The 19558-nt window shown below is 44.2% G+C and overlaps 1 protein-coding gene across 5 annotated transcripts in view; it reads left to right on the forward strand.

Moving 5' to 3' along the window:
- The window catches only part of syne1b (spectrin repeat containing, nuclear envelope 1b), a 151176-nt gene that overhangs the window by 25829 nt on the left and 105789 nt on the right, over positions 1 to 19558 (forward strand). For all 5 annotated transcript variants that reach the window (XM_035743513.2, XM_035743516.2, XM_035743512.2 and 2 more), the window contains exons 8-27: positions 3781 to 3890; positions 5894 to 6001; positions 6255 to 6392; positions 7262 to 7426; positions 7658 to 7770; positions 8018 to 8186; positions 8408 to 8504; positions 8609 to 8629; positions 9059 to 9261; positions 12804 to 12968; positions 13227 to 13379; positions 14934 to 15077; positions 15330 to 15497; positions 15723 to 15881; positions 16174 to 16338; positions 16598 to 16732; positions 16935 to 17093; positions 17395 to 17603; positions 18434 to 18542; positions 18780 to 18944. In XM_035743513.2, the coding sequence (XP_035599406.1) occupies positions 3781 to 3890; positions 5894 to 6001; positions 6255 to 6392; positions 7262 to 7426; positions 7658 to 7770; positions 8018 to 8186; positions 8408 to 8504; positions 8609 to 8629; positions 9059 to 9261; positions 12804 to 12968; positions 13227 to 13379; positions 14934 to 15077; positions 15330 to 15497; positions 15723 to 15881; positions 16174 to 16338; positions 16598 to 16732; positions 16935 to 17093; positions 17395 to 17603; positions 18434 to 18542; positions 18780 to 18944 (2855 nt within the window). The remainder of the gene's footprint in view (positions 1 to 3780; positions 3891 to 5893; positions 6002 to 6254; positions 6393 to 7261; positions 7427 to 7657; positions 7771 to 8017; positions 8187 to 8407; positions 8505 to 8608; positions 8630 to 9058; positions 9262 to 12803; positions 12969 to 13226; positions 13380 to 14933; positions 15078 to 15329; positions 15498 to 15722; positions 15882 to 16173; positions 16339 to 16597; positions 16733 to 16934; positions 17094 to 17394; positions 17604 to 18433; positions 18543 to 18779; positions 18945 to 19558) is intronic.

The following is a 19558-nucleotide window of genomic DNA, read 5'->3' on the forward strand; positions in this document are numbered from 1 at the left end:
ATTTGTCACATACACATGGTTAGCAGATGTTAGTGCGAGTGTAGCGAAATGCTTGTGCTTCTAGTTCCGACAATGCAGTAATAACCAACAAGTAATCTAGCTAACAATTCCAAAACTACTACCTTATAGACACAAGTGTAAGGGGATAAAGAATACAATTCCAACAGAACTTTATGGAATACTCTTTTAAAGTTTTCATTGAAGATTGTGCAAGGTTTATTTATGGGTGTTTCGTTCCTTCAAAGTGTTGTTGATATGTCTGTCTGGAGATAATAATGCAGACAGCAGCTCAGCAGCAGTCACTTCAGGAGAGATCAGACTCCTGACTCCTGAGGCTTCATTACGAACCTCAATAAACGTCTGTGTTTATCATGGCCCTCGTTTTCTCAGAGATCAGGTCAGCGATAGAGATGACAGGAGACATTTATAATTAGATGTCAGAGGAAACACAAAATGTAGTCTCCTTCAGGGCACAAATTTGTTCCCTGTTTTTACTGTGTCTTATTTGTTATAGAAATTATGTTCCTGCCCTGCCTGTATTTTACTCTATATATACATTTTAAATGACCACAGTTTACATACGGCTAATCGAAAGTGGCATATTACATTTACATTACATTTAAGTCATTTAGCGACTTACAAATTGGTGCATTCACCTTATGACATCCAGTGGAACAGCCACTTTACAATAGTGCATCTAAATCTTTTAAGGGGGGTGAGAAGGATTACTTTATCCTATCCTAGGTATTCCTTAAAGAGGTGGGGTTTCAGGTGTCTCCGGAAGGTGGTGATTGACTCCGCTGTCCTGGCGTCGTGGGGGAGTTTGTTCCACCATTGGGGGGCCAGAGCAGCGAACAGTTTTGACTGGGCTGAGCGGGAACTGTACTTCCTCAGTGGTAGGGAGGCGAGCAGGCCAGAGGTGGATGAACGCAGTGCCCTTGTTTGGGTGTAGGGCCTGATCAGAGCCTGGAGGTACTGAGGTGCCGTTCCCCTCACAGCTCCGTAGGCAAGCACCATGGTCTTGTAGCGGATGCGAGCTTCAACTGGAAGCCAGTGGAGAGAGCGGAGGAGCGGGGTGACGTGAGAGAACTTGGGAAGGTTGAACACCAGACGGGCTGCGGCGTTCTGGATGAGTTGTAGGGGTTTAATGGCACAGGCAGGGAGCCCAGCCAACAGCGAGTTGCAGTAATCCAGACGGGAGATGACAAGTGCCTGGATTAGGACCTGCGCCGCTTCCTGTGTGAGGCAGGGTCGTACTCTGCGGATGTTGTAGAGCATGAACCTACAGGAACGGGCCACCGCCTTGATGTTAGTTGATAACGACAGGGTGTTGTCCAGGATCACGCCAAGGTTCTTAGCGCTCTGGGAGGAGGACACAATGGAGTTGTCAACCGTGATGGCGAGATCATGGAACGGGCAGTCCTTCCCCGGGAGGAAGAGCAGCTCCGTCTTGCTGAGGTTCAGCTTGAGGTGGTGATCCGTCATCCACACTGATATGTCTGCCAGACATGCAGAGATGCGATTCGCCACCTGGTCATCAGAAGGGGGAAAGGAGAAGATTAATTGTGTGTCGTCTGCATAGCAATGATAGGAGAGACCATGTGAGGTTATGACAGAGCCAAGTGACTTGGTGTATAGCGAGAATAGGAGAGGGCCTAGAACCGAGCCCTGGGGGACACCAGTGGTGAGAGCGCGTGGTGAGGAGACAGATTCTCGCCACGCCACCTGGTAGGAGCAACCTGTCAGGTAGGACGCAATCCAAGCGTGGGCCGCGCCGGAGATGCCCAACTCGGAGAGGGTGGAGAGGAGGATCTGATGGTTCACAGTATCGAAGGCAGCCGATAGGTCTAGAAGGATGAGAGCAGAGGAGAGAGAGTTAGCTTTAGCAGTGCGGAGCGCCTCCGTGATACAGAGAAGAGCAGTCTCAGTTGAATGACTAGTCTTGAAACCTGACTGATTTGGATCAAGAAGGTCATTCTGAGAGAGATAGCGGGAGAGCTGGCCAAGGACGGCACGTTCAAGAGTTTTGGAGAGAAAAGAAAGAAGGGATACTGGTCTGTAGTTGATGACATCGGAGGGATCGAGTGTAGGTTTTTTCAGAAGGGGTGCAACTCTCGCTCTCTTGAAGACGGAAGGGACGTAGCCAGCGGTCAGGGATGAGTTGATGAGCGAGGTGAGGTAAGGGAGAAGGTCTCCGGAAATGGTCTGGAGAAGAGAGGAGGGGATAGGGTCAAGCGGGCAGGTTGTTGGGCGGACGGCCGTCACAAGACGCGAGATTTCATCTGGAGAGAGAGGGGAGAAAGAGGTCAGAGCACAGGGTAGGGCAGTGTGTGCAGAACCAGCGGTGTCGTTTGACTTAGCAAACGAGGATCGGATGTCGTCGACCTTCTTTTCAAAATGGTTGATGAAGTCATCTGCAGAGAGGGAGGAGGGGGGGGGGATTCAGGAGGGAGGAGAAGGTGGCAAAGAGCTTCCTAGGGTTAGAGGCAGATGCTTGGAATTTAGAGTGGTAGAAAGTGGCTTTAGCAGCAGAGACAGAGGAGGAAAATGTAGAGAGGAGGGAGTGAAAGGATGCCAGGTCCGCAGGGAGGTGAGTTTTCCTCCATTTCCGCTCGGCTGCCCAGAGCCCTGTTCTGTGAGCTCGCAATGAGTCGTCGAGCCACGGAGCGGGAGGGGAGGACCGAGCCGGCCTGGAGGATAGGGGACATAGAGAGTCAAAGGATGCAGAAAGGGAGGAGAGGAGGGTTGAGGAGGCAGAATCAGGAGATAGGGTGGAGAAGGTTTGAGCAGAGGGAAGAGATGATAGGATGGAAGAGGAGAGAGTAGCGGGGGAGAGAGAGCGAAGGTTGGGACGGCGCGATACCATCCGAGTAGGGGCAGTGTGGGAAGTGTTGGATGAGAGCGAGAGGGAAAAGGATACAAGGTAGTGGTCGGAGACTTGGAGGGGAGTTGCAATGAGGTTAGTGGAAGAACAGCACCTAGTAAAGATGAGGTCGAGCGTATTGCCTGCCTTGTGAGTAGGGGGGGGAAGGTGAGAGGGTGAGGTCAAAAGAGGAGAGGAGTGGAAAGAAGGAGGCAGAGAGGAATGAGTCAAAGGTAGACGTGGGGAGGTTAAAGTCGCCCAGAACTGTGAGAGGTGAGCCGTCCTCAGGAAAGGCATCAAGCTCATTTGATGAACTCTCCGAGGGGACCTGGAGGGCGATAAATGATAAGGATGTTAAGCTTGAAAGGGCTGGTAACTGTGACAGCATGAAATTCAAAGGAGGCGATAGACAGATGGGTAAGGGGAGAAAGAGAGAATGACCACTTGGGAGAGATGAGGATCCCGGTGCCACCACCCCGCTGACCAGAAGCTCTCGGGGTGTGCGAGAACACGTGGGCGGACGAAGAGAGAGCAGTAGGAGTAGCAGTGTTATCTGTGGTGATCCATGTTTCCGTCAGTGCCAAGAAGTCGAGGGACTGGAGGGAGGCATAGGCTGAGATGAACTCTGCCTTGTTGGCCGCAAATCAGGCAGTTCCAGAGGCTACCAGAGACCTGGAACTCCACGTGGGTCGTGCGCGCTGGGACCACCAGATTAGGGTGGCCGCGGCCACGCGGTGTGGAGCGTTTGTATGGTCTGTGCAGAGAGGAGAGAACAGGGATAGACATATAGACCTATACACAGATCAATCATACTTAATTGACATACTGTAGTTTGCTTGATGGATACCACTAATGCCATTGTTTTAATATTTACTACTTTCACGCCAGACTCTCTCTCTCACTCTCTTCTTCTGCAGATGTGGATGTAGATAAACCGGATGAGAAGTCCATCATGACATATGTTGCTCAGTTCCTCAAGCACTACCCCAACCCCCACCACTCCGAGACAGATGGACAGGAAGATGAGGTACCAAGCTATATTCACTGTAGTCCTGAGTCAAGTACTGTATTGGCATGGGCAAACTCAGTGTTGTGTTGTAATGCTTTATTTAAGTGATAATGCCTGAGAAGCCAGTGTTTGGAGGATATATTGGCACGGGTTTTGTTCGTCTCGGGCCGGCAAACCGTGCCAATATATCCTCCAAACACTGGCTTCGAGGGTATTATCACTTTTATACAACGGGTTACCAACATATTCAAATAATGATTGACATATTTTCATTAAAATAGTTATTTGGATGAATTTATTAATTAATACTATTTAATCGTTCCCAAGGTTTGGTTGCCAGAGACGAGACCCTGTCGTTAAGTCTTTTTGTTCTAAATCTATGGACATGACCCAGTTGTTCGTTCTAAATGTTTCGTTGCCATGATGGCTGGCAACGTCCTTATCCCTTGCTTGCTGGCTAGCCAACTGGGGATCTTTCTTTGGATACATCCATAACAATGACCTTATGATGTGAGATTTCGTCTGGCATAGAGCATTGTCTCTCTCACCAGACCATTGTTCAGAAGAGATACCCAACTACACGGCTAACACAATCACTTCAAACTAAAGCTGGAATGACAGCAAACTAGCTGCATTTTTTGTTTTTCTATTGAGATTTCTTTGTATATATCCACAAAAATTATGGTAATTCATGATTTCGACTGGCTGATAAAAGATGCCAGCCTGTCTGTCTTGTCCTGACTGCCGACATGTTCATTACCATAGGACAGCTGGAGATCGAATTTTAATATTGAAACAATGTCTCAAATGTCAGAGAGACAGACAGCAAGGTTATTATAAATCTCCGCTGTTGAAAACCAAATGCTCGTCTAAAAGAAATAGGAGGTCAAGTCTAGATGCTTTTTACGGGGTAGATCTAGTATATAAATTGCCTGACTGAGCTGATGAGACAGTGGATTGCGCAGTCAGATGGAACAGAGTAAATAGGCATTTTAACATCATAGATTTAGCCGGTGGTAACTTGTGGAATAGATACCGGCTGGAATTCCGTTTGAACCAATCAGCATCCAGGATTAGAACCACCTCTCCCATAAGTACTTTTCTCTGCTTTTGTTTTCTTTTGTCTTCTATTGTATTTGCGTTTTCAGTATGATTGTTCTAGTTTACCCAGCTACAGTATATTTACTATCAAGTGGCTAACTAATACTGGCACCCTCATTGTTGTAATACTTTATGTACTCTGTTATTGTATTGTTGTATCTGCTATTGTATTTGTGTTTTCAGTATGCTAATGCTTGTTGCTAACCATATTTCCCATCACACCAACGACAGCTTTAATGAAAAAAGATACATAAAAACAATTTGTCATTGCATGAACTCGGCAATCATCTTACTTTCCTCATTGTGCATTACGCCATTCACTCACTCCATCTCTCCGTCACGCTCTCCCTCCATCTTATGTTATCTTTCCTGTTGCATTTGAAGCTGCTTCTTCGCAACTTTCCAAGTTTTGCACTCTCTATCCCAAACCTACGGGTAAGTCCATCCATGCCCATGTAGTGTAGTGTCTGCCTGCAGTGTGCTATATTTCCTCTTCTTTATGTTTGTCATGGCTTCGCTTTGATTTTGCTCTCTCTCTCTCTCTCTCTCTCTCTCTCTCTCTCTCTCTCTCTCTCTCTCTCTCTCTCGCTGCCACTAATGCCTTTCTGTGCTGTCTGTTTGTTTGCATCTCTTTGTGTGGCTTTCTTTCCTGGATAGTATGGTCCTCAAGATATAGAGCAAATGCTTGAGGTATGTTGTCACTGAATACATAGATTCATCAGGGATTGTTATTTTGCTTTGAATCTTATTGTGCTTGCTGTGGTATTGGAAATCTATTTGGAAGGTTTTGGTAGGAGTGGTTTCACTGTATGTAGTTTGTTGAGAATTCTGTTCGGGTTGAGAGAGGAAGAATAATGGTGCATTGTATTACCTGAATATTATGTGTCATCTGAATGCTGTGTTGTTAACTGACTTCCCAGAGAGAAGAGCGTAAGGTTCTGAGAGAACTGAAGGTGTGGCTGGATCAACTGGAGAGGGACGTGCTGCGAGTCCAGGGGGCAGAGGGCAACCTGACAGACAAGTACCAGGTTAGTACCATTTGACCAGGGAAGAGACAGAGCGTCGTAAACACCATGACTCTTTCTCAATAATCCTTCATCAATTTCTTGTACCTTCATGTCCTCGCTGACGTTTTAAAAAAGGATGTGGGAAGAGGGCACTAAAAATCAAGGAAAGACTATTAAGAACAGGCCCATATTTGACTGAGCTCTACGTTCCTGTGTGTCATATACTCAATGTGAATGGAACACCTCTAATACTCGTGTTTCTACTTTGCTCCAGGGCTTCAAGAGTTTCCGTGTGCAGTATGAGATAAAGAAGAAACAGACAGAGCCTCTGCTGCAGCCGGTGCACAGGGATGGGAAGCTGTCTGTAGACCAGGCCCTGGTCAAACAAGCGTGGGAACGTGTCTCTATCAGGGTGAGTCAGTGTATTGCTGTCTATGGACCCCTGGACAACTAGCCTGATCCCGTATTGCTTCAGTCAACTCTTATTTACAAAGATAGTCCACCAGGCTACTGCACAACCAGCCCAAGACTACACACAATCTATGGGCCAGACTCAAAAGGGCCAATTTCACAGACACAGATCAAGTCCACTGTAGTTATGGATTAGAGAGCGTACTATATGGAGGATCACCATTGAAATAGCTTTTTAGTCCAGGACTAGGCTTTATCTCTGTCTGGGAAACCGGCCCACAGAGACCATTATAAATAGACTGTAACCTTTGTCATTGAGAAATTGTTATTTTTGTCCGCCAACTCATTTTCATTTGCCCTGTGTTTATTAGTTAGACTGAGACTTGCATTGCAGAATGTGAGCCCAGATAGCTATCATAATAAACTGAACGAGTGTTCAGTGAGGCGTAAGCTTTCGAAGGAGCGCTCATTAAGAGGGCATGCGAGTTTTGGAGCGAGGGGAACAGAAAGGGTTTTGTTCACTTGATAGAGTGTCCCCAGCCTATATGGACTGTGGACTGGAGTAGCGCAGCACTGTGGCCATCCACTGGAGTAGATGCTTGAGAACATGTGGAAACCTTTTTAAGCACCACCTGCTTTTTAAACAGCATGTTTAATGCTAATGCCTCGATTGTATTGATTGTTCTGGCTGTAATGAGTGGCTGTTGCAGCTCCTGGACTGAAACTTGAAGATGACCCGAGTGGTCGAAACAATATCACTAACAAACCACATGGGAGCATAGATCGCAGTTTTTGCCACATTTTGCAGACTTGTACTTTTATCCAGCACCTGCTCAAAGTCTTTGGACATGTAATATTTGCCTATACTAGCTCCTGGACTGGCACATCCATCTGGATAAGTCGTTGCCTGGCCCACTGGGGGTGATCGGAGCCTGGCTGCATCGAGCTGAGATCGCCTTGAGAGAGGAGATTCCCATCCAACAAGCCCATGAAGAGACAGCCAACGTGATCCACAGGAAGCTGGAGCAGCACAAGGTATTCAGCAAGAGCAAATCTCATAATATGTACATGTGCTGTGGTAAAAACGATCCTTGGATAGGCGTTGTGCGAAGGTACAGCAAATCTCAAAATTCTTGGTTTTGTTGGTCATATAAGAAAAGATGACAAAGTCACAATGATGTTATGGATGTTGCACCCGTTTCTAGTCTAAATGATTCAACAAGTTTTTTTATTTTAGCGTGCATGTATGTGGATATGTGTTTTTAGGAGGTACTGAAGAACTTGGAATCCCACCAGCAGACGTTCCAGCAGATCCACAGAGACAGATCTGTGAACGGGGTCCCTGTCCCCTCTGAACAGCTCCAAGACATGGCCGAGAGGTTAGTCATCCTTCAGTCATCTCTACATTAGTGTTAATGCTGTAACACATCTATGGATGTCTCTGGACAATATTAGCCTGATCCCTTATCTGTTTGTGCTGTCTTGCCAACTCCTACGGTCGTTGTCAACCCATGAGTTGACAAGAAAACACAAACAGATCAGGGACAATATGACATGACTTAAATAAGACTGATATTGATCAGTTTGATAAGAATGTTAATATGGATTTTCTATTTTGTCAAACAGGTTCAACTATGTGTCCACATCATCTCATGCCCACCTGATCAAACTGGAATTCTGGGAGATGAAGTACCGTCTGATGGCGTTTCTCATCCTGGCTGAGTCCAAGCTCAAGTCCTGGATCATCAAATATGGCCGCCGTGACTCCGTGGAACTACTGCTGCATAGCTACATTGTGAGTTGGCCTTTCCATTAGTTGTTACTGGTTTGTGGTAGCCTGGTGGTCTAGATCTATTTGTGTTGTTTAGCCGACCTCATGTGTGCCATGAAAATGACTATGGGAGTTGGTAAGACAGCACAAACAGATCTGGAACCACCAAGCTAATTTCCAATGGATACTGTTCCAATCGTATCCTCATGATAATTCCATGCTTATCTCACCATCATTCCCAACAGTCCTTCATTGATGGACACAAGTTCTTTGAACAGTATGAGACAACATTTAAGGCACTCAGGCAAGCTGCAGATGTCTACATCAAGTCTGATGGTTCAGGTAGGGTGGTTTTTCTTTTGTGTGTGTTTAACTCAGATGTGCTTTGATTGAATGTTGTCTGTCAGAGAGGGCTAAATGTGCTAACTGTTGATTTCATATTCTAGGCATTAAGATCAGTAGGAAAGGTAAGTCTAGATTCATTTGGTATTGATATACAATAGGTAACATGGTGACCACACTAGCCTTTGATTTGCTGTGCACTAGTGGTTCACTGGTCTAACATAAATCCAAGAAATCTGATAGAATCTCACTGCGCCTGGCTGTTTACGAACTGACTACTCTATATTCTTCCACAAAGATCATTTCCTGTAACACAATTACTCTTTGCATGATACAGTAACAATAGTCACAGTAAGTCTTGGAATGTGAAACACTACAAATGCAAATACCTTGCTGTCTTGACTTGCTTGGCTCATCCAACAGCCTTGAAACATCTCTATACTAGGCTCTGTTAATAAGATCTTGAGTAATGGGTTGGTACGTGACCCAATTAACCACTGAAAAATCGTATGTCATGATGAAGAGAGAACTGACTCCATGATGTTTTCTTTCAGCTGAGGAAGCGGAGGGGGTGGGTAAGTTCCTGTCGGACACGTCGGCCCAGTGGAGGAACCTGTCGGTGGAGGTGCGTAGCGTGAGGAGCATGCTGGAGGAGGTCATCTCTAACTGGGAGAAGTACAGCAGCACGGTGGCTGGACTGCAGGCCTGGCTGGAGGACGCAGAGCAGATGCTCAACCAGTCAGAGAACAAAAAACGGGTGAGCATGAGGCTGGGTGGGTGGCAGAGGCAAAGAGGGAAACATTTAAGCTAAGAGTATCTTTATTCCATGACAACAATTGATGTTTTGGAATAAAAAATACTCTCAGCTTACATTTTTTACCTCCCATTCACTTTTTTCTTATTGGATTTACAGTGCATTTGGAAAGTAATTCAGACCCCTTGACTTTTTCAACGTTTTGTTACGTTACAGCCTTATTCTAAAGTGTATTTAAAAAAAGGTTTATCTCATCAATCTACACACAATACCCCATGATGACAAACCGAAAACAGGTTCGAATTATTCTTTGCAAATGTATAAAATAAAATAAAACTGAAATATCACATTTGTGATGTCCGGCTCAAATTGGTCTTATGTAGCAAAATTTGAAATTGTGTTTTTTACATTGTATAAAACTCAGAGCTACACAATGGAATATCAAACACTACAGTTGAGGGACAATTAGAAAGTCATTTTGCTTTGAAAGTTGATGGACTTCTAAACTTATATTTGAGAAAATGCCCTTTGAATATTTTGGTACTGCTATTTAAGAGCCCTTCTTTGTCTACACCATTCAGCATCGTTCACACTCTCTTAAGCTTTAGCCTCAGCCATCTCTTTAAGGGTTGATCCGAATATACTAACAACAGCAGTCAAGCATGCAAGCTAACTTGCTAGCTACTTCCAGACATCTAAGTGAGAGAGAACAGCTCACTGAACATTACTCGCCCTAGCAGAGCTGGTTAGGCTGTTATGTTATCCAGAGCGTTGGTGACTGCAACTGTGCTTTCAAATTGTCCATACGTAAATCCAGATCGTTTCGCGTTCAGAGCGCACACTGGGCGCTCTGGCCGAGGAGTAGGGTTGATCCGAACATTCTGACCTCACAACGGCAGTCAAGCACCAAAGCTAACTGGCTAACATTGGCTAGCTTGCTAGCTACTTCCAGACACATAATGAGAGAAAACCCCACTCTGACCATTTTTCTCGCCCTAGCAGAGCTGGTTAGGCTGTTTTCATGTTATCCAGAGCGTTGGTGACTTTAACTGTGTAGTTGGCAACAATTTCATCTGCTTTTTTGCCTACGTTTACTGACACCAGCCATATTCAATGGGTGTTGAGCGTTCATAAATTCATCAGTTATTTTGCGCTCTGGCACACTAAAACAAGAGCCTTTTGTTAAGACATGTTGCTAGCTAGCTAGGTAAACAATGAACCATAATCCCAACTCATGGCGTTACTACCTTTAGCTAGCTAACATTAGGCTATAACTAGTGGCTTTGAGATACGAATTATAAGATCATACACGTAACGTTAGTTAGCGAGCCAGCTAACATTTGTAAGCTAGCTAACAGTACACTTTAAATGAAAATACTTTATGTTAAAGTTAGAAACGTATAATATCTGAAAATGTAGCTTGCTAGACTATTTTACATCATGGTTGGACACATCTCCTGTCGGATGCCATGGTTGCCCTTAGTTTGAAGATGTAATCCAGAGGCAGGTGTTTTCTCCATCTCCTTAGCTGTCATACTCGAATTCCACTGATTTCAAAACTCTGTCCTCCAAGAAGTGGAGAGCATACACGTAACGTTAGCTAGCAAGCCAGCCAGCTAACGTTAGCTAGCTAACAGTACACTTTAACTTGAGATTAGGTTTATGCAGATTTACTACAGATAAAATAAATACAAAAGTCGGTGTAGACAGGATTACTGCTATATGGCAGACCAATCCAAATTCATCTCTCGGCATGTCCAGCCCACTCATGATTTTAGCCAATAATGGCTAGCGGGAAGGTTGCTCACATTTTCTGTGGCTAAACCAACTAGGCTCGTAATTTAACAATTTTATTTGTATTTACAGATGTCATACAAGTTTGTTATTAAGGCACATGAAAGTTCATATGTTTGAGAAGGCATTTCTGCCCCAAAAAAACACATTTTGAAAAAAAAAGTGTTATGTTCATATGGCTCCCCTGTGAAGTAGTGACCCAATACATACGCCTAGTTTCCTGAAACGGGTCACATTTAAATAAGTATTCAGACCCTTTACTCATTACTTTGTTTCACTGCGGTTACAGCCTCGAGTCTTCTTGGGTATGATGCTACAAGCTTGGCACACCTGTATTTGGGGAATTTCTCCCTTTCTTCTCTGCAGATCCTCTCAAACTCTGTCAGGTTGGATGGGGAGCTTCGATGCACAGCTATTTTCAGGTCTCTCCAGAGATGTTTGATCGGGTTCAAGTTTGAGCTCTGGCTGGCCCACTCAAGGACATTCAGAGACTTGTCCCGAAGCCACTCCTGCGTTGTCTTGGCTGTGTGCTTAGGGTTGTTGTCCTGTTGGAAGGTGAACCTTTGCTGAGTGCTCTGGAGCAGGTTTTCATCAAGGATCTCTCTGTACTTTATTCCGTTTATCTTTCCTTCAATCCTGACTAGTCTCCCTGCCACTGAAAAACATCCCCACAGCATAACGCTGCCACCACCATGCTTCACCGTAGGTTTCCTCCGTAGGTTTCCTCCAGATGTGACGCTTGGCATTCAGTCTTGGTTTCAACAGACCAGAGAATCTTGTTTTTCATGGTCTGAGTCCTTTAGGTGCCTTTTGGCAAACTCCAAGCGGGCTGTCATGTGCCTTTTACTGAGAAGTGGCTTCCGTCTGGCTACCATAGAGGCCTGATTGGTGGAGTGCTGCAGAGATGGTTGCCTTTATGGAAGGTACTCTCATCTCCACAGAGGAACTCTGTCGCTCAGTCAGAGTGACTATCGGGTTCTTGGTCACCTCCCTGACCAAGGCTCTTCTCCCTCGATTGCTCAGTTTGGCCAGGGTGCCAGCTGTAGGAAGAGTCTTGGTGGATCCAAACTTCTTCCATTTAAGAATGATGGAGGACACTGTGTTCTTGCGGACCTTCAAAGCTTCAGGTACCCTTCCCCAGATCTGCACCTCAACACAATCCTATCTCCTTTGACCTCATGGCTTGGTTTTTGCTCTGACATGAACTGTAGGACCTTATATAGACAGGTGTGTGCCTTTCCAAATCATGTCATATCAATTTAATTTACCACAGGTGGACTCCAATCAAGTTGTAGAAACATATCAAGGATGATCAATGGAAACAGGATGCACCGGAGCTCAATTTAGAGTCTCATAGCAAAGGGTCTGAATACTTATGTAATTAAGGTATTTCTGTTTTTTATATTTGATAAATTAGCAAACATTTCTAAAAACCTGTTTTCACATTCTCATTATGGGGTATTGTGTGTAGATTATTTTTATTTTTATTTTATTTAACCCATTTTAGAATAAGGCTGTAACGTAACAAATGTGGAAAAGGTCAAGCAGTCTGAATACATTCCGAAGGTACTGTATATGCTTTTTGGGTCAACATTACACTTGAAGCGCTGTGCCAAAATACTATTTTTTGGCTGTATAGACACCCACTATGTCTGTTGGCCCCTTTAAAGAATATTCAATGTTGTATATTCTATGCTCACAGCCATTTCTATCAATTGTGTAGAGTTTCTGTCTTTCTTCTTCAACCCTAGGACTTCTTCCGGAACCTTCCTCACTGGATCCAGCAGCACATGGACATGAATGATGCAGGGAACTTCCTGATTGAGACATGTGACGAGACCGTCTCCAGGGACCTTAAGCAGCAGCTGCTTCTTCTCAATGGGAGGTGGAGAGAGCTGTTCGTTAAAGTCAAACATGTAAATTATTTTTTTAAATCTCCTATTTTTCCTGCACCTACAGTAGATTATGATTATTGAGAAGCATACTTCTGGATTGGGCCATGAAACATGGCTGTAGACTCATTAGTCTACAGCCATGTGTCAGGGCTAACCACTATTATTTCGGCTGTGAGACTCACGTGTCATAAAAGATCTTGGTATTGCCTTTATAAGCAAAGTTCACATTGAATGCTCAAATTATAAAGACATTCATTGTATTCACTGCTTCCATGGCAGTATGCTAGAGCGGATGAGGTGGACAAGTTGAAACAGGACTATCAGGACTCTATCGCTACTCTCAAAACTTTCATGAATGCAACCAATGACAAGATGACTGCCCCTGTCCAAGTGTCCTTCCTGAATGTCAGGACATTCGTTCAAGATGTTGAGGTACCCATCACGTACATACAGTGCCTTTAAGAAAATATTTATAACCCCTTGACTTATTCAAAATAATGACATTTACATTACATTTAAGTCATTTAGCAGACGCTCTTATCCAGAGCGACTTACAAAGTCAATGACAAAGTGAATACATGTTTTTAGACATTTTGGCAAATTTATTGAAAATCAAATACAGAATACAGAAATATGTAATTTACATAAGTATTCACATCCCTTTGCTATGTAACTCTAACTGAGCTCAGGTGCATCCAATTTCATTTGATCATCTTTGAAATGTCACTACAAGTTGATTGGAGCACCTGTGGCCAATTCAATTGTTTAGACATGATTTTAGAAAGAAACACACCTGTCTATACAAGGTCCCACAGCTGACAGTGCATGTCAGAGCAGAAACTATACCATGTCCAAATAACTGTCCGTACATCTCCGAGATGATTAGGTATATATCTGGGGAAGGTTATAAAACAATTTCTAGAGTGTTGAAAGTTTCCAAGAGCACAGTGGTTTCCATCATTGGAAAATTGAAAAAATATGGAACTACTCAGACTCTGCTGGCCGTCCGATCAAACTGTGCAACTGGGCAAGAAAGACTTTGGTCAGGGAGGTGCCCAAGAACCCGAAGACCCCTCTGACAGAAGTACAGAGTTCCTTGGCGGATATGAGAGAACCTGCCAGAAGGATAACAGTCTCTACAGCACTTCACCAATCTGGGCTTTATGGGAGAGTGGTAAAATGGAAGTCACTCCTGATAAAAAGGCGTGCCTGGAGTTTGCAAAAAAGCATGTGAAATACTGAGAGCATAAGGCAAAAGATTACCTGTCTAACACCATTCCTACCATGAAGCATGGTGGTGGCAGTATCATGCTATGGGGAGGCTTTTCAGTGGCAGGGTCTGAAAGACTGGTAAGGATAAAGGGGGAAAATGAATGAAGCCAAATACAGGCAAATCCTTGATGAGAACTTGCTTCAGAGTGCAAACAACCTTAGACTGGGGTGAAGATTTATATTCCAACAGGATAATGACCCCAAACATACAGACATACCCAAGACGACTCAAAGCTGTAATCGCAGCCAAAGGTGCTTCTACAAAGTATTGACTCAGGGGTATGAATACTTATGTAAATGAGATATTTCTGTATTTCATTTTCAATAAATGTGCATAAATTCTAAAATCATGTTTTCACTTTGTCATTATGGGGTATTGTGTGTAGATGGTTGAGATAAAACTCAATATAACCCAGCTGTAACATAATAAAATGTGGAATAAGTTAAGTGGTATGAATACTTTCTGAAGGCACACAGAACATACAGAGCATTCACATTTGCTTTTCTTTCAAAATTGATTGAACTACCTATAAAGTTTTCAGCTTGGCTCACTTTGTTGCAATGTCATCAGGCTGTTATTGTAAATCAAAACATTTGTTCTTTATAGACATTCCCGGTTACGTAAATGGTAAATCAATTAATGAATACATAAATACTTAAAGTAAGAAGGAATGGACCGATGTTTGATCTCTGTCCTTCCGCATCCCTTTCCAGGACATCAAGCACAAAGTGCCTGCCATGGAGGCAGCCTGTAAGACAGCCACCCGCACCGCCCAACTACTGACCAAGGACACATCCCCGGATGAGGTCTCAACGATGCTGGCTGTCATGGCTTCTATCAAGGAGGAGATGAGCAAGGTGACCATCCAGCTCACCTGTTCCTGTTCGAATTGTTCAAAATTGCATCTTTCCCCTCCTCCTTTCCTTGGAATAATCATTGATCAGATATTACTAGATTGCTGAAAGTTATTTACTGGAAGCCCCGCTTTCACCAAGCCAACTTTGTTAGATCAGTGATTACCTCTTGTCTATCACCTAGTCTTTCCGATCGGCCATTCCTCTCCAGATGACCTTAACACTACCTCTCTCACTGTGTCCCCCTTCCACCAGATAAGGGAGAGGTGTCTGCCGCTGCTGCGGGAGGCCCAGTCACTGCTTCCCCCTCTGGAGGAGATGGAGAAGAACATCACAGGGTTCTACCAGGCTCTGGAGAAGGCTAGCCACATCACCTGCTCCAGGGACTCAGAGGCCCCTGGGGACTTCAAACAGAAATGCCAAGTGAGATCAGGAGGGTCAGGGGTTGAACAGAATGAGTGATGAAACGTGAGGGATTAGTTTTTGGTTACCGTTCAAACTGTTAGACCGACTTTCTACATAAACAAAACATAATTCTACTTAATCGCCTAATTAGTTAACATGAACAAATTGCTTAATTGACCCATTTATGTTGTTACTAGTAACCCAAAGTCTCTAAACTCTACTATCCTGGTTCTGCCTCTCCAGGAGCTGGTGACATTCACCCAGAGCTGTAAGAAGTGTCTGACAGTGATTGAGAAGAACCATCAGGGCATCCAGAGAACCCTGGACAGCAGTAAGACCCTACAGCACATGGACATGGCCCTGCTGCAGAAGAGAGTTGTTGACCTGCAGGCGTCCTCACGGGTATTAGACATGACTATACATGGCACTGCAGGCTTCGCGGTTAGGTTAGGGCGTGTGTAATTTTGGAAATGACTGAATAAACATAATCGATCTTGATCAATCAATCAATCATGGGGTTTTGACAGAGGAAACGTATGTAGCGCACTGTGTAATGTGAGGGAGAGTGCGTCTGAATGACGTAGCCGTGCTATACAGCATGTTCAACTCAATTCAATATCATTTTTCTGTCCCTGGAGGACATGATGGTGATGATGAGACTGCTTGTGAGTATGTCTGTATTTGTGTGTCACAGGCCATGATCAAGGAGTCCACTGACTGGAGGAAACACATGGAGGCCAACAGCAGCTTAATGAAGAGGTTTGATGAGTCCCGTGTCGAGCTGGAGAAGGTGCTCAAGGTGGCTCAGGCCTCTCTGACGGAGAGAGGCCACCCAGAAGACCTGCTCAGAAAACACACAGTAAGACAAGAGCTTGCTCATGGATAGGACCAGGGTTTTAGATGTTGTTTGATCTGGACTTAGCCTGGTCCCAGATCTGTTTGTGTGACATTGCCAACTCTTATGTTTAATGTTTGCCATGACAATGGCTGCACACTTGGCTGCACAGCACAAACAGATCTGGACCAGGCTAATCTTGACTAGGGAATCAGTAGATAAGGGGAGGAGAGGTAGGATCATAAGGAAAATCTCAGTGACAAATATTTGTCAATATTTGCAGGAGTTCTTTGGGCAGTTGGACCAGCGGGTCCTCAATGCGTTCCTGAAAGCGTGTGATGAGTTGACAGACATCCTGCCAGAGCAGGAGCAGCAGAGTCTGCAAGAGACAGTCAGGAAACTGCACAAACACTGGAAGGTTGGTGCCATGTTGACAGAAAGGACACATACTAGCTATCATAATCATTCAAAGCCTATCAAATTCCTCTTCAATGTCTAGTGCACTTCGTCAGTCCTGGATAGACCTTCATTGTATAGTATGTTCAGGTTAACAGTGAGACTGAAAGAGTCCCTCACTCTTTACTTCTTTCCCTCCCTCTTTCCTTCCCTCCCTCTCTCAGGATGTCCAGACAGAGGCGCCCTACCACCTGCTGCAACTGAAGGTAGAGGTGGAGGGAAGCAAGCTGATGGTCTCCCTTCAGGAGTGTCAGTCAGAGCTGACCAGGGAGAACAGACACCTGTCTGGCATGGGGAGCGAGAGGCTGGTCAAGGAACACAGGGTGAGACGGGTTGATGGCTGTGGTCTCCATCCTGATCTAATAGTGATCTCTATTCCATGGTGCAACTCAGTTTGCTTTGCCGAGATCACATGATCTGGCCCATATCAGGCAGTGAATGTGTGGGGACTGTCACTCTACCCTGTAGAATAAAATCTATCACAATCACAGTGCTGGTCCACAGTGCATATTTGAGAAATTGCATTTCATGACATAAGTTATTGTTTGATGATTGTCAATGTATTTGGCACTTGATGTCTCCCTGTGATAGAGTTTGTCACATTAACAATGTACCTTTCTGCAGGGCTTCTTCAGAGAGAAGGGTCCTCAGTCTCTGTGTGAGAAGAGACTACAGTTGATGGAGGAACTGTGTCAGAAGCTCCCGGACAGAGACCCAGCCCACCAGACTCTGGACAGCTCTAAGAAGGCCTACTCTGAACTCCGGGAGGAGATAGACAGCACCCACCACAAACTGATGCATCACCCTGATAAGTGGAAGGAGTTTAACACTAGGTAATAAGGCCTCACCAACGATGCTGATCCAAGACTGTCATGATGACGATTTGTATTATCTTATTAATCATCATAACATAACATTTTGTTTTGTTTTTGTTTCAAGTCCAAGGACCTTTTTCTGCCTTTTCGTAGTCACTCATTACTCACTATCAATATTTATGCACTGACTAATAACAAACCAGGGGCGTCAACTGGGTTTGGCAGAGTATGGCAGTTGCCATACCATAGCGTAGCTCAACACCAACAATTTAAAATAGGCTACTGAAATCATTCCAATCCTGATTAAAAGGGAAATGCAGTTTAGCTGGCTGGCTTAGCGGGTGGGATGTCTTTAGAGCGCATCGAGTCAAGGCATCTGCTGTGAACAGAGCAACGTTTCTCTTAAAACAGTACAGAGGTGGAAGATGGCTGTAGATGGCTAGGTAACTGCTGTTTGACTTCACATGAAATTAAACTAGAGTTTTTAATCCCGGCACTAAACTAGTGAGCAGCAGCTAATTGCTGTATGTTTGTAGAATGATAAATCCCCTAATATCGACTGAAGGGAATGAGGCTAGGTGATAGTGGCTGTAGTAAATGTTGCTTGTTTTCGCTGTTTTGGAATGTTTAAATTGTGTAGAAATACATTAAATGAGCTTGAAAAATGTATTGGGTGGGGGGGATCCTCCCTTCCTCAACCACCCCCACCCACCCTGTCACATTGCCATACCCTAGGTTTAGCTGAAATGACGCCACTGTAACAAACCACTAATCTATTTACTATTTAAACCTAATGAAATATTGGGTAGATATACAGTATGATCATACTTTGCCCATCTTCATCCCAGGTTCTCTGAGCTGTCAGCCTGGCTATCGTCTAAAGAGAGCCAACTCAGACTGCTGAGGAAGCGAGCCAATGACCCCAGCAAGTACGGACAGGTCAAGTCCACCATTACAGTAAGTTGGAGTCTCCCTGTGTGTACGACAATGCATATACTTTATGTTTTAAAGACATCAGGGTCGTCGGGTTCATTAGGAACCAAACTGACATAAATGGACTAAAACAGGGAGGGACTACTTGGGCTTTCCTTTTCAAAATGTTTTTCAATGGTGTGCCCTACTCATTATGACCCTGTTGAGCTAAATACACTGTACAGAACAGTAACCGTTGACACCTTACTCTCCCTTCTCCAGGATCTGAGGAACGATGCAGAGCTGCAGGAGGGGAACCTGGGCTGGCTAAAATCCCGTCTGTCTGTGCTGATAGAGATCTCCTCTGAGACAGATGCACAGAGGCAGGCTGGGGCCCTGAATAAACTTTCCACCAACTTCAAGGGCCTCCTCTTCTATCTAACTGAGGTAAGAAAATTAAGCTTGGGAATGGCATTACATTACATAAGGTTTGTTCCACCTCAAAAAGCACAAAGAATAGGAGTTTTAACACCCAGTATCTCAGATTGTTTGTAGTATGTAGTTAGAAACATATATATTTTTTAAGGCTAATAACAGGAACACCACCATCTAGTGGTCAGAACCTGGTGAAATCAGGATTTAGGATGGGACATAAACCTAACAACTTCAATGACTAATTTCTCTGAAGATGGGAAAAAACATCACCAAATTCACTGAGAATAGATTGAAGAAGCAATACTCCAAGCCGCAGCTCCATACTACTTGCCAGACATAGAGAACTTATACTGTATACTGGCTTTTATGGTGGGATTGGCATGGGGGGTCCGTTGGTGGCTTTTGTCCATTTATTTTGAATTCCTCAAGTCTTACCCATTGTTAAAAAAAATGTTCAAAATCAGATGTTAGGTACTATATTTGTTGAATAGTATATGAATCCTATGAATTAAAATGGCTAATTTAGGTGCAATCAATTAGATTCATTTCTCACACATCAAGTTATATTTAAACACAAGAATGTTGCATAAATGCTAGTCTTATGTATTTCTAACTAAATAAATGAT

Source organism: Oncorhynchus keta, chromosome 29 (genome assembly GCF_023373465.1).
Source record: "Oncorhynchus keta strain PuntledgeMale-10-30-2019 chromosome 29, Oket_V2, whole genome shotgun sequence".
In the NCBI taxonomy this organism is placed as follows: domain Eukaryota; kingdom Metazoa; phylum Chordata; class Actinopteri; order Salmoniformes; family Salmonidae; genus Oncorhynchus; species Oncorhynchus keta.